This window comes from Sminthopsis crassicaudata, chromosome 1 (assembly GCF_048593235.1).
Source record: "Sminthopsis crassicaudata isolate SCR6 chromosome 1, ASM4859323v1, whole genome shotgun sequence".
NCBI classification, from domain to species: Eukaryota; Metazoa; Chordata; class Mammalia; order Dasyuromorphia; family Dasyuridae; genus Sminthopsis; species Sminthopsis crassicaudata.
The window spans coordinates 582,081,093-582,096,046 of record NC_133617.1 but is presented as its reverse complement, the minus strand read 5'-3'; the positions used below and the strand labels follow the sequence as shown (position 1 = coordinate 582,096,046).

General features: G+C 35.3%; 1 protein-coding gene across 1 annotated transcript in view; it reads right to left on the bottom strand.

Annotated features, from left to right (window-relative positions):
• The window catches only part of SV2C (synaptic vesicle glycoprotein 2C), a 247,113-nt gene that overhangs the window by 49,413 nt on the left and 182,746 nt on the right, over positions 1-14,954 (bottom strand). The window contains exon 5 of the mRNA XM_074282309.1: positions 823-956. Coding sequence (XP_074138410.1) covers positions 823-956 — 134 coding nt within the window. The remainder of the gene's footprint in view (positions 1-822; positions 957-14,954) is intronic.

The following is a 14,954-nucleotide window of genomic DNA, read 5'->3' as shown; positions in this document are numbered from 1 at the left end:
GGCTCTGAAGTTCAGGATAAATGGGAAGAAGAGTAGTCTCCTTTGGAGAGAGTGGCAAGGGGAATATGGTACTCAAAGGGAAGCTTGTTAAAATATAAGTTCCTAGAAGGCAGGGACTGGATCATTTTTCGCTTTTTATTGACATTATCTAGCATAACACCTAGTTTATAGTAGTATTTTTTTAAAATAATAAATATACATTTTAAAAAATATTTTATTTACCCAAATACATGCAAAGATAGTTTTCAACAATTGTCTTTGCAAAACTTTGTGTTCCAGATTTTTCTCCCTTTCTTCCCTTTTCCCCTCCTGGAGATTGTTTGACCCCAAACAATCCAATACAGTCTAAACATGTGCAATTCTCTAAACATATTTCCATATAACAGATGTTTTAAAATGCTAGTTTTGAATAGAGCTTGAGTTCCAAAGTACATAGCAGAAGGGAAATAAAGGACTGGTGCTTATCTAGATAGGGTGAGAGATGGGAAGGAAATAGGAGCATGGAGCTTCCCTTTAGGCTGATAAAACTTAGTGATGGCCATCATGTAGTTCTATAAGTTGGAAGGAATACACAGGACAGATATATTTGCCTGAGCAAAGTGGGAAAGAGCAAAGAAATCAAATATAACTAGTCTTTTATTGATGGACTTAGGAACCTATGGATAAATAAACACTGCCAGTTTTTAATAAACCGACATAAAAGTAAATTTTGGGGCAATAGTTGATTTAAGAGTTAGTTGAAGACTGAATCTATTTTTGCGTATTAACTACTTGTAACATGTTCAGTAATAACAGTAACCAGAAACAACAATGATGTTTTACCTCCAACAAGAACCTCGGGCTTTCCGGCATGAAAGTGAGGGCCACCACAGAGGAGACACAAGGGAGAGCACAGACAATCACGAAGACCCGCCAGCTGTGAAACTGATAGGCAGAACCCATGCTAAAGCTCCATCCTGCAAAAGAAGAAAGGCAAAGGTGAGGAGTCAGACTCTTTTCCCTTGGCTCACTGGAAGCCATCTGCACAGGGAAAGAAGGGATGTGTAATCAAAGCTCTACCAGGTGCTGAGCTTTTTCTGGGAGCAGAGTCAAGTGCATCCCTATGTATACCATGTACCCATCAAAGTCAGAACTGATGATCTGCTTTGTCATTATTCAAGTGGCCCACCCCCACCAAGTTTACCCCCATAGATTGGTCAGGAGTGGGCACAGCACAAATAAAGAAGGCTCTATGTGAGTGGGAATCTCTAGTGATTGGGAATCAGTACCCATATCCCAAAGGCAAATATGGATTAATTTGTTTTTTTTTTTCCCTTAGTTATGTATATTCTGCATTCTTTCCTGCTAAGCAAATATACACACACATAAATTAGATAGGTAGGTAGGATCTGTTATTTGTAATTTTCTTATTATAGTAAAAACATACATAATGAAATTCATAAAGAGAAATTTCTTCAGAACCCAAAGGGAAATCATTGTTGTTGAGTTGTGTCTGACTTTCTGTGACCCCATTCAGGATTTTCTCAGTTAAGATAATGGAATGGTTTGGCATTTTCTTCTTCAGCTCATCTTACAGTCAAAGAAACTGAGGCAAACAGGGTTAAGTGACTTGCCCAGGGTCATGCAGCTATTAAGAACATGAGGTCGGAGAATTCAGGTCCTTTTGACTCCAGGTCCAGTGCTCTATCCCACTTAACTGCCCATTAGTTGGGTAAACTATCCAATAAAATGATGAAAGCAATATTAAGACAAGGTTCTATGTGAGAATTAAAGAGGTATACCACCTCTAACTTGGAGACAAGATCTTAATTAATAGACATGCTTGACATTTGTATATCATTTTAGCAATATAAACCAAATAATTCACATGCAATCCCTAGTGAGCTAACTAATAATTTTCAGTTTTATAAGAGTAAAGAGAGATATCTGAGGTGCCATAACTTCCTCAAGGTTACCAAGTTAGAGTTATAAATCAATTTTTTTCCCTTGTAGTTTTACAGATGGTCTCAGTTGCAGTTATTCCAGATGGGAATTTATTGTTTAACAGCTGTCCAAACATCAATGGAATTATGATGTATTCATCTTGTAAAAACAAACTTTTAATGAGAATCTATAATGTTTGGCTCAAGATACTGAAATCTAATGAATTCAGTTTCAAACCTTACAAATGAGTAACTTCTCTGAATGTTTTAAAAAGCAAAAATGTCAATATTCTCCAAAACCTAAAATTCTAAAAACCAGAAGGAATCACAAGATGGAACACTGGAGTCTCATGGATAATTTTTTCTGCTCATTTATATATAAGCCCAGAACACCAAAAGAAAAGAAAAAAAGGAACTCCTTTAATTGGGAGAAATAAACACAAAAAGTTTTGAATTTTCTGAACTGAGAAAATCTGTCTTAAAATTTCAGACTACAGTGGATTAACTAATCATTAATTAGGAAGATCTGAAGTACAAGGTGGTGGGAAAGGAGTGGACAGAGAGGAAAGGTGAAGATAAAAGAAAAGAACACCGCTCTTCATCCTGTGAAAATGATGAGTTCAGAAAGTCCAACAGAAGAATCTAGCATCAAGGAAAGGAGAAAGGCAACACTGTGTAATAGATAGAGAAAAGGACCTGTTTGTAGTCTAAGATTTACAAATGGCTTAGAAAATGATTTAAATATCTCTTCATTCAAAATTTCCTAAGAATCCAAAGGGTTATTGAAATTATAATAAGGCTAATGGGTACAATGATCCTAAAGAAGAAAAATAAAATTGTCCTCATAAACTTTTAAGAAAAAGAGAAAAAAAACTCCAAGGGAGACATCCATTTAAAGGAAAATACCATACTGAAATAAAATTAGGTATAGTAGGATCCCAGTAGATAAACTATTCAACTTGAATTCAAGAAGCCCTAGGTTCCAATATCAGCTCTGACTTTGTGAGTTGAATGACTATATGGCACACCATGGATGCTCTTTGAAACTCACTTTTGTTGCCTGTAAAATGAAGATAATAATACCTGTAATACTCATATCTCTGGAATTTTGTGAGGCCCAATGAGATAATGTATGCAAAACTTTAAAGTCCTATGGTTAATGTCAATGGTGATGACTATTATGATGATGAAAATAGAGATGGGAGAAAATCCAACAACTGTGATAGGAACAAATAGCTTTTAATGACTTCTATTTTTACTGCTATCATCCAAGAAAAAGGAGACTCCCCCTTGAGAACAATAGCTCTGGTAATATAGATCTTCACAATTATCTATTTTATATGTAACATCTTTCCTTTTGTTAAAGCTGACATAGTGGTGAGTTTTTTTGTGTTTGTTTTTACAGAGACCATTATAGACAATAATTGCTTTGTTGTTGGTTAGTCATGTCTTACTCTTCACAACCCCATTTCGGGGCTTTCTTGGCAAAGATACTGGAGTAATTTGACATTTCTTTCTTCAGATCATTTTACAAATGTGGAAACTGAGGCAAACAGGGTGAAGTGACTTGCCCAGGGTCACATAACTAGTAAGTGTATGAGGCCAGATTTAAAACTAAGGATTTCCTGACTCGAGGATGGGCAGCTTATCTGCTACACCACAAAACTTCCCAGAGTCAGGAAGATCTGAATTAAATACAACTTCAGATACTTAATCGCTTTGTGACTCACTTCAATTCTATTTACCTCAATGTCCTTATGTATAAAATAGGAATAATAATAGCATCTGTATTGCCAGGTTATATGAGATAATATTTGCTATAATAGATGCTATATAAATGCATATATTCTTTCTCCTTCCTTCAAGCCTTACTAGGTTTTAGGAGCAGGATGCAAGGAGGAAAAGCATTCTGAGTGGGGGACAACCCTGTAGAAAGGTAGAGAGGTAGGAGATGGAATATTTCATATGGAGAACAGCACATAGCTTGGGTCACTGTAAGCATAAATGAGGATTCCATGTTGGCAAGAAGATGGAATATGAGAAAAAGGCCTCATTCTAGTCGAAGTCTTTAGTATTTGTATACTAGCTTTTTAATCTAGTATTAGATTAACTCTAATACTAGCTTTTTAAACCAGTTAGCCTTGGGATGAGAATTGAAGTGACAATGAAGCCAGATGATAATATCCACAACATATATTGAATGGCCCGTGAAGATTTCTTTTCTGACAGGAAGAATCACTGTCTCATTAACTAGTGGCCCATTAATCCTTTCTCAGTAAGCATCCTTGGAGAGGAGGAGGGCCAATGCCAAATGGCTATAAAGGGGACTTTAAGTTAGGACTCATCTAAGAAAGGTTTGAGTTGGTGGATAAGAATGGGTATTGTACAGGCCAATTGTGGTTGAGCCATATATTCTTTAATATAAATTAGTGAAGTATTTTTCATTTCTTTGCTTTGCATGGGACAGTAAATAGAGAACTAGCCTTGGGGCCAGGACAACCTGCTTCTGATATATAATATTTATGTTACTCTGGGAAAGTCACTTATTTACCTCTCAGGGTACTAGGCAATGTCTCATGATTGGGAGTTGTATGGTAGGTACCTATCAGCATTGGGAGAAGGTATTAAATCATCTGGGAGTTCATCTACATCAAAGAAATCACAGGTCAACTTTTTAATGAGTTTGGATACCCATTAAAACTTTTCTCAAAGTTCCAGGATTGATTTAACTAAATAAAGGGGAAAGCAAGAAGGCAAAATGAGTCTCAGCATTGTGGTTATGGCCACAACAGCACTGAAGGAATTAGTTTCTAGCAATAATTGGGGGAACTGGAGTTATTGGAAAGATTAAACCTGAAGATGATGCAGAATTGGGAAGTCATCTGCAATTGTTGATCCCTTCCTACCTGAAGGGGGTATCCTTATTGCCCTGCAGTTTAATCCTTTTCGGTCCCTCATCAGTCCCTTCTCTCCCACTCTCAACCTCTTTTGCCACTTTTTTGCCTCTTGGTTAAGTACAACCATTTATTTAGAACATATAGATATGATCTCTTGTCAGTAGCAAATAGAAACACAGAAATAATTGTATATATGTTAATTATTTAATTTATGTTTGGGGAAGGAGAGTAATAAAAAGCTTCCTCTTCATCTCTCAGTACACATTCCTTATAAAGATGTTAAGAGAAGCAATTTAATTAAGTAAACTTAAAAAAAATCAGAACTGGCTTTTCAGAGAAGACACAAAGAACCAGTTTCCCTCAAATGTTCCGGCCCATCTTTGAGGCGGATGTTACTCTTCCAGTTCATTAGAAAACTCTTTGGCATAATTACTGAATTTGGGCCAATGTGCCTTTGGTGATTATAGGTTAGAACTTTGCATCAGACTTAAATGATGGATAAAATAAGTACTAGGCAAATCTTCCTGTCTTCTTTTAGTCTGTTATCTGGGGTCCAATAATCTTAATTTAGTGTGTCTGAAAAGTTTCTGTTGTCTCAATTCCAGAAGGTCTGAATTGGTTGCATTGATAGAACTGATCATAGCTTAAAAAACCAAGAAACACTACAATCTATCTATAATGGCCCCTGGAATCATTAGTAATTTTCTACTTATATCTTTTTTTTTTTCTGGTTAAACAGGCTACAGGGAAACATGGATTTGATGCTTTGCATTCAAATGAATTATAATTATTTTCATTTAAAGAATTTTGTGATGTCCTTGTGTTAATTGGAGATAACAGCTTAGGTGTCATGAAACATGAGATGGGAGAACCTTTCTTAGAAGATAAGAATCATTTGTTCTACGTCTTTGAAGGTCCCATCACACAACAAAGGGTTAATGAATGCTCCAGAATGGTTATTGAGATTAGTAATGGAGAGATCTTGAAATATTCACTGAGCATCTCTGATACATAAGATAGATCTTCCTCCAAGCAGTGTTGAGTACTTGAAGAGCTTTCCAAAAGCTTTTAATGTTCAGTTGGGTCATGAAGTAAAAGACAAAGAAGAAATTACTTTCTTAAAAAAAAAGGGGGAGCTTTTTATTACTATCCTTCCCAAGACATAAAGTCTCATTTTTCTGGATTAAGACAAAGAAAAAGAAGGGACAGAGTGAGAAAGAGAAATTAAACTCACCCAACATGCACTGACTATTTTAGTGTCTTGCACAGTATAAGTCTTTAATAAAAGCTTGCTGCTGCAGCTAGTGATGAGTATGTAGACTGTCAAACTATTACATTTTCTGAATGGCTAAGCATGCATTTGACAGATGGTCAAGATGAAAATTACAAACACAGAGAAAGAGCAGGGCTATAACCAAGGTTATTCTTTTATATCAGCATGATACTTTTTTGCCTCCCCTCTTACCTCACCCTCCAAAAAAAAGAGGGAGTAGGATGGTGCTGATGGATCATTCCTTTAAAGATGATGGTTTGATTTCTCTTTTTTTTTTGTATATAATTAAAATAATCATTAAAATGTCACTTCATGTAGTTCCTTTCTGAACCATGCATATTCAGTGCAAGAAAAGACCTTTAGTAAACTATTATAGAAAACAATCAGTCCTCAGTAATTGATTTTACATTAATTAAAGGGTTAAATAGTGAAGTCTTTTTGTCAACTTAAAACCAGTTTCCATAGCTAAAGGAGAATTGTCCTTCACCTCTCTGATAGAGTCCTATTGTAGATAGCCAATGCAATGTAAAGATAAAAGTATTAGATAAAGAGGCAGAAGTCTTGGGTGCTGATCCCTGCTTTGACTCATTTTAGCCATGCAACTTTAGGTAAGTCATTGAATCTAAATCTCATTCTTCTCTTCTGTAAAAGGTGCATAATATTCATTCTGCCCAAGTCATAAGATGGTTGTAATATCAGATGGTTATCAGATAATGTATATGAAAATGCTTTTAAAACTCTAGAGAATAAGGAGAAGGAAGAGGAGAAAGAGAAGGAGAAGAAGGAGAAAAAAGAAAGAGGAGGAGGAGAAAAAAAGAAAGAGGAGGAGGAGAAAAAAGAAAGAGGAGCAGGAGAATTAAATTTATGAAGTGATTTAAGGGCTGCATATAAAATTTGCAGTACACACACACACATATATACATACACACAAAATCTCATTGGATAAGGTGAGGAAGTAGAAGGAAGAAAAAAGTGGAGGGAAGAGAAAGAAGAAGACAAGAGGAGGAAGGAGGATCCAAGAGATGAGGGAAATAGGTCAATGTAATGTTTCTCAGTGCAATAAAAGCCCATCTCTTTTATATCAATACTCTACCAGTGATAAGAAATGATTCTGAATGGGAAAATCCATGGTTTTGGAAGAAGCAAAATTACAGATAATGCAAAAGGCGATGGAAAAATGTATGGTGGGTTAAAGTAGAAAATGGTATTTACTTCTGAGGACTATAGAAGAGGGAAATAATTGCTCTGATAAGAGTTAGCATTTATATAACTTCTACTATATGCTAGGCAAAATTCTAAGCACTTTACATATACTATCTCATTTGAACCTCACAACAATCCTGGGAAATGGGTTTTATTTTATAGTTGAGGAAACTGAGACAGATAGAGGTTAAGTGACTTGTCATGCAACTAATAAATGTTTAGGACTGAATTTGAACTCAGGTTTTCATGATTCCAGGCAATTTCTATCTACTGTATTACCTAGCTATTTCAACAATGAAGCAAATGGTCTCATCAAGGACATAAACAACCTGTAAAGAAGGTAGAGTTGACCTTTGGGGAGAATGTGACATGAAAAGTCTGTGGACTACATTGGCACATTGGAGATTTGTTCATATAATCACTCATTCATTTAGCATTTATTAAATAACTACTGTGTGCAGATAGCATTATACATAAAATATAGTTCTTATCTTTATGGAGTTATTTCTAGTAGAGACATTTCAAAAGTCTTAGGAAAGTCTAGTATTTGGGGAGTCACAAAAGGATTGCAATTTGCATCAGGGAAGATATAGTAATCATACTTCTCACATTTATAGGATATTCTCTTTTCTCACAACAACCCTATGATGTACCCACACAGGATCATAGATCTAGTTAATAATATTTAATTTTGATAAAGTGTTTTCTTCATGACCACCTTTAAAGTAGGTAGTAAAAGCTTTTGTAGAAGGAAATATTTGTTGTATAAACTGTTATTCAGACCATATAAACTTGTATAAAAGGCATAGAGGAGGAAACTGAATCAATAGTTGTGACTTTTCATAGCTAGTAACTGATGGAAGAAAGATTCAAAACCAAATTTTATGACCCTGATTGCTCCATTGATTACTCTGTCCACAGTACTAGCCTAGCTATATTATAGAAACAATAAGGGATTGTTATAATTAAACAAGGTTGGCTTCAATGATAAGGACTCTGAAGTCTTTTTCTGCCCCTACTGATAACCTTCTGGTGCCTCAAGTTTTTCAACTCAGCTGTCTCTGAGATTTGATTAGTTAAGGGGCTAAGACTTGACTTATTCATGAGGCTTTCCAGCCAATCTGGTTCGTAAAAGTCCAACCCAGGAGAAGGTGGTACCTCTCAGATATGGTGGATGTCGTACTATTACCACACCATAAACAATCTGCTGACGAAATGCATTTCACTATTAGGATGAATGGAGTAATTCTGGATAATTGATTCTATATCCATGCTGAGTATCCTTTCTATTCTATGGCAAAGTAAATCTATTCCCCACGTATCTAATTTTTTCCCTATTTTGAAATATGAAGCATCAGGCCTGAGACCCAACCTAGAATAATAAGAACAATTAATCAGTAAAAATTAATAATAGTACCTCTGAAACACCATAGTAACATGTCTTAAAAGCATAAAATATTCATTTATTTATTCGTCTTTCTTTTTTTCTTTCCTTCTTTTTTCTCTCCCTTCCTTCCTTCCTTTCTTCCTCTTTCTTCTTTCTTTTTCTTTTTCTTTCCTTCTTTCCTTTCTTTCTTTCTTTCTTTCTTTCTTTCTTTCTTTCTTTCTTTCTTTCTTTCTTTCTTTCTTTCTTTCTTTCTTTCTTTCTTTCTTTCCTTCCTTCCTTCCTTCCTTCCTTCCTTCCTTCCTTCCTTCCTTCCTTCCTTCCTTCCTTCCTTCCTTCCTTCCTTCCTTCCTTCCTTCCTTCCTTCCTTCCTTCCTTCCTTCCTTCCTTCCTTCCTTTTCTTTCTTTCTTTCTTTCTTTTTCTTTTTTTCTTTTATCAGAGTTCTAAAGAAAAATCTTAAATGTCATATGGGAAAGTCTAAGGAGAGGAATCATTACTCATGTATTGTCCTCATTCATGAGACAATGGGTCAACCAAAATCCACTGTAGAAAATGAATACAGATACTTTTGTGGTTAATTTACTCAAATAATCAACACATCTGAGGGCGTTAGAGAAATCAGAGGAACTTCCATATTTTTCTGTAGAAATAACAGCTTTTTCTCTCAACACAATCATCAGTTTAAAATAGTTACAAATATTCAGCATCAAATATTAATCCCTGGTGAGAACTGGAACTGTAATACACCCAGTTAGTCTGAGATATGGACAGGTCTTAACCAAATACAGCTGTATAATCTCTTTTGAAGATATCAGCAGGCTCCTTATGCTTTTTGCTTTAATTCACAGAATATATGGCAGTCATTTAAAAAGAGTGGTTATCTTTTTCCTTTTATGGTGGATTGAACCTTTGTGGGAAATTACAACAGAGAGGGAGACTTTGAAAACTTGGAGATAAGATGGGTGGAATTTTAGTTGTAACTATATTTAATGTTAATTCACTCTCTTTGTGATAGCTTAGTGTAGTGACCCCTGATTATCATGGTTCATGTATATTAATAGTAAGGAGCTAGAACCTCCTTTGGTGGTTTCTAGGTCACATTTCCATACATAGTGTTTTAGCTGATGATAACAATCCTATTTAAACTGTGCAGTTTTAGGAACCACATAAAAATATGAATTATTGCTGATTGTTGTGCAGAGCAGCCTAGATAGATTTACATAGTAGAGAATCTGCCTGGTACAAGTAAACATGCTTTCATTAATGGTTCAATCCAACCTGAATTCATAGCTCTGGGGGTGAAGACTAATTCTCAAACTGATTACACTAATCATCTATCAGTAGGATAATAACAAAATAACAAGCAGCAATTTGAACTTTTCTTCTTGATCACAAAATATTGCAGATATATTTCCCATTTCCATAGTTTCAGAAATTCCATTCTAAACGTCGACAATGAGGGACAAACCAAGGAAACTGAACAAGTATATCTCAGCCTCCCAAGTATTTTTTCTCATCTTGCCCATCAGCCCTAAGAACATCTTCAATCTATAGTCTGGACAATTTGATTTTCTGGTCTCCTGAGTGCTTTTGTAATTCAGAAAGTACATTGGCTTATTTTTTTCTGGGTCATTTAGAGATGAAATTTCTTCAACAAGTGGGACTGAAGATGAAAAGTGACTGATGGTAACCTTTCCAGGGTTATTTATTACTTTCAGCATACAAGACATTCATCCAAGCATGAAGCTCCCAGTACCCCACTGACTAAAAAATGTTCAAATATTTGAAAAAAGCAGACAGTAAAAAGATGTACACTTTAAATCTAAACTACACTGGAAATTTCTTTTATATTCAAAGATAACACAGGTTTTAGGGAATGTCATATTTCTGGTATTATTGCAAGATAGGATTATCACAATATTTCTAGCCAGAAAAAAAATTATTTGGGGAATAGAAGTTCTCCATAACAATATATGTTACCAAAATATCCTCTGGGATATATCAGTTGTAACTATAAAGCAGTTAGTATGGTTCCATAATCCATAACAAAAAATCTATTTCTTTAAGTTATAGCAAAATATGTACTTATGTACTATTACATATATGTACATACTATATACTCATAGATATATAAACACACACATATATGTTACAAACATAAGAACCAATTGTAGACTAATATTCAGTGGATAGAGAAATGAAGCTAATGTCAGATTGACCAGAGTTCAAATCCAATTTCAGATACTTGGGTATGTGACTGAGATTGTCATCCTTCTTGATTTCTCTATGGCATTTGGTATTTTTGATCATCTTTTTATCTTTCTTGTCTGCTTTACTTGTTTTTTAAATCTATGTTTATACCCACTAACTGGGTATAAAAATTCTTCAAGAATTTTTAATGCTTCATCTTCTCTTTTCTGTTCTATGTTATCTCATTTGGTTCATCTCTTCCAGCTCTCATAGCTTCAGTTATTATATTTGTATAGATTAATCACAGATTTGTTGTTATTAGTCATTCATTTCATCATGCTTGATTCTTTACGAACCCATGAGCCATAGCACGCCAGTTCTGTCCATGGGGTTCCTTGGCAAAAGTGCTGGAATGGTTTGTTATTTCTTTCTCCAAAAATGGATTATGGACAATAAAGGTAAAAAAGACTTTCCAGAGTGATCCAACTAGTGTCTGAGGCCATGTTTGATCTCAGGTTTTCGTGACTCCAGAGCCAGTATTTTATTCTGTTTCTCCACAAAGAACCAGCCTTAATATTTCTTCTGACCTGGATCTCCTTCCTAGTTCTCTGACAAAGCTTTTAGGATATACTTGAAGTTGGTTCACTGGAGGAGGTCAATTCTCCAGAATTCCCCAGGAGCATTTTCTCAATCCTTTGCCCAAACAGAAAATACTGACAAAAAACCCTCCCCAGTGATAGCGGAACAATTTTGGTTACTAGTGTAAAGGAGGGTGTAATTCAAATGCAAACACAACACCCTGGATTTTGTTTTTTAATATTAAGATGGAAACTCAGTTGGGAGTTATTTAGCTATAGGAGCAGCTTTCTAAGGCTGGCCATCAAACATGCAGTATTTAGATTATCTGAAGCTGTACTCTAGATCCCATTTCAGGCATATTGTTGGATGGAGTCCAAATCACTTCTACTCTTTCCTGATTTATGACACAGCAAGAAAGATACAAATGCTATTTCTTCTTGTTTTTTTTTTCTTTTCCCCTTAAAATGTCATACAACTACCCAGAGTTAAACTTCACCTTTACTCTCTAGAAATACTGTCTCCTCTAGTCATTAATCTTGAAATTGGAAAGAGTATCCAAATTGCTGCTGCTGTCACTGGTAACAAGTGGTCTCATGGCATTCTGGGAATACTTTTCTTGGGCCAAGGCACCACAAAACCAAACTCCAGAGGGATGGTGTCTGCTATGATTACAGCATTTCCTCATTCAGCATCACCTCCTGAACTTAATTTATCAGAAATGCAGTTCCAAGCAACAGATCAGACAACAGAGGGTAGAATAGATTTCTGATAGTTGTGCCAAAAGGAAGACATCTGGAGAGCCATTAATTGAAAGGTCACATCTTAGCCCTGGAAAAGTGAAATGCATCTCTCTCTCTCTTTCAAACAGTGAATGCTTCAATGGAAAGATAATAATCATTACGTTGAAGGATAATTTAATTGAGACACAGAGTTGGGAAAAGAGAACAAAAACAACACTGGCTGTAGAGTTAAAGGACCTGCTTTTAAATTCTATCTCTGATTCTTATGATCTGGGTACCTATGAATGATTCACTTTACACATACACTCTTCAAATCTGTAAACTTAGGTAGTTGGTATAAACTCTCTTCTACTATCATATATGGAATCTCTATGGGTGAGGGAGACTGAATCTTTTCATTGATGCATTTAATGTGTACTTCATGAAAGGAAGTGATATTGTACTTAGTCATTTTTCTGTCATGTCTGACTCTTTTTGACCCCTTTGTCATGTTCTTATCAGAAATACTGAAGTGTTTTGCCATTTCCTTCTCCAGCTCATTTTACAGATGAGGAAACTGAGGCAAACAGCATTAAGTGACTTGCTCAGGGCCAAATGGCAGTGTCTGAAGCCAGATTTGAAATCAGAAAAATAAGTCTTCCTGATTCCAGGCCCATCTCTCTGTTCACTGAGCTCCCTAGCCATTCCTTTGTATCTCCAGCACCTTCAAAAGTACTTGACACATAGTAGGTGCTTAATAAATGCAAACATTAAATGATTACAGGTGCTAATTGACTAACTAGTTGCATCAAAGCTCCTAGAAGAAATGGACTTTAAAATAATCTTTTCCCTACTAAACCCAACCCCTCTTCTATTATCCCCTGTTGATTTTTTATGTGCAACAAATTCAAGAAGCAGCTTGAGTGGAAGATTAGGAATTATTGAATTAAAAATTAATAAATTTCTGGGGATACATCAAAAAGAATCTTCTTGTGCTAACCTTATATTGACACTTGAGGGCACTCTGGGAGCATTTGATGCATGTGATTGGGAACATGAGGGTCTGTGGTCAGCTTTAGTAAGATGCTTGAAGAGAAGGTGGTTTTTTTTGTTAGTTTTTATTCTCTGTCTTTCTGTCTGTCTGTCTGTCTCTCTATCTAACCACTCAATCCCAACCTGTTCCAAAGAAATAAAATTAGGATCATAAGATCATGGATTTAGAACTGGGAGAGATCTTAGGAACATGTTACAGGTCTGTAGAACCCAGTTTCATGAACTCACAGCATTTGAATGTTCCCAGCATGTCTATGTAGCCTGGATCTCACCTGAGCTTTGAGATGGGGACTTTTCAGGATGGTCTCATTGGGAATTCCTCTTCCCAGCTCAAGAAGCATTGAAACCTAGCACATGTGCAGATGAGGGTATCAGAAAAAGTATGGGGATAAAAACTGGAAAAGGGAGAGGAGAGCATTGTATTTCTGAAGAGTTTTAAAAATAGGCCCAAGATCTGAGTGATAGTGGAAAGAGTACAGACTTCTCAAACTCCTATCCTTCCATCTCTTCCTTTGCCTCAATCCTTCTATATCTCTGTCTTCACTGTAACAATGCCACATCTGTTCTCTTAGTTTCTGGTCTCATTTTCCTCTTCACAATCTTGGCCCCGTGGTTTTTATACATTATCTATCACCTTGACTCCTTTGTTCCTTTGTCATAAGTTCTGACAATCCTTAAATCTAGATTGTCCCCAAAGCTGCTCCCATTTGTATGCTGCTGAATATTGTACTTGCTGAACCTACTACAATTTTGTTATCTAATCACAACTGGGCCATCACTGGTGAATGGCAATTGTTTTATTCTTTCCTCATTGACTATCACATTCTCATAATGGCTACTTCTTACTTTTTCTTATGTGGTAAATGTTTCCATCATTTCTTTCTTTCTTGGCACATATTTTGCTTCTTTGCTGAGAAGAGGTAATTTACTACAAATTCCTTCTTCCGTATTCCATCTTTCTACACTTTTATTTTTGTTTTTGAGAAAGAAGTGATTTTTCTCCTTGCTAAAATCAGCCTATTTTGCTTTTGATCCCATTGCATCTCTTCTTCTCAAGGATATTGCCCTAACATTATTTTTCTTCACTTAGGAGGAATAATCATAAGCAAAAACTTTCTGATCCTGAAAGGAAAGAAGATTAAAATGGAAAGAAAAAAACTAGAAACTAAGGGTATTGATAAAGAAACTAAAGAAACTAAACTAAACTAAAGAAACTAAAGATATCCATTAATTGGGAAATGGATGAAGAAATGATTTTATATGAATGTGATGAAATATTACTGTTCTGTAAAAAACAAAATAATTTATGTATTTAAATTTAAAAGGAATAGAAATAAAAAATTAATATGAAACAGAAATCACGACAATTTCAGAGAATCTTGGGTAGTATATAAAAAGAGGAAAGGAAGCAGAAACACAAGAATAATTTATACAATGACCCCAATATTCTAAAGAAAAACAACCATTAAAGATTTAAAGTTCTCTGAACGAAGAAATAACTCACTCTGGAGGAGATATGATAAAGAATTTTACCTATCTCCTGAGAGAGAATTTGAAAGATTGCTAATCATTTACCATAAATTAGAGACAGAACAAAGGAGACTAAATAATAGTTTTAAATAAAAATGCCCAGCTGTTCTTCCAACACTATGATGATAGAACAAAGAATAATTTCTTTGTATTAAGCTACTTGGTGAGGATTTGAGGCTAAATAAAGGAAGAAATTCTTAATA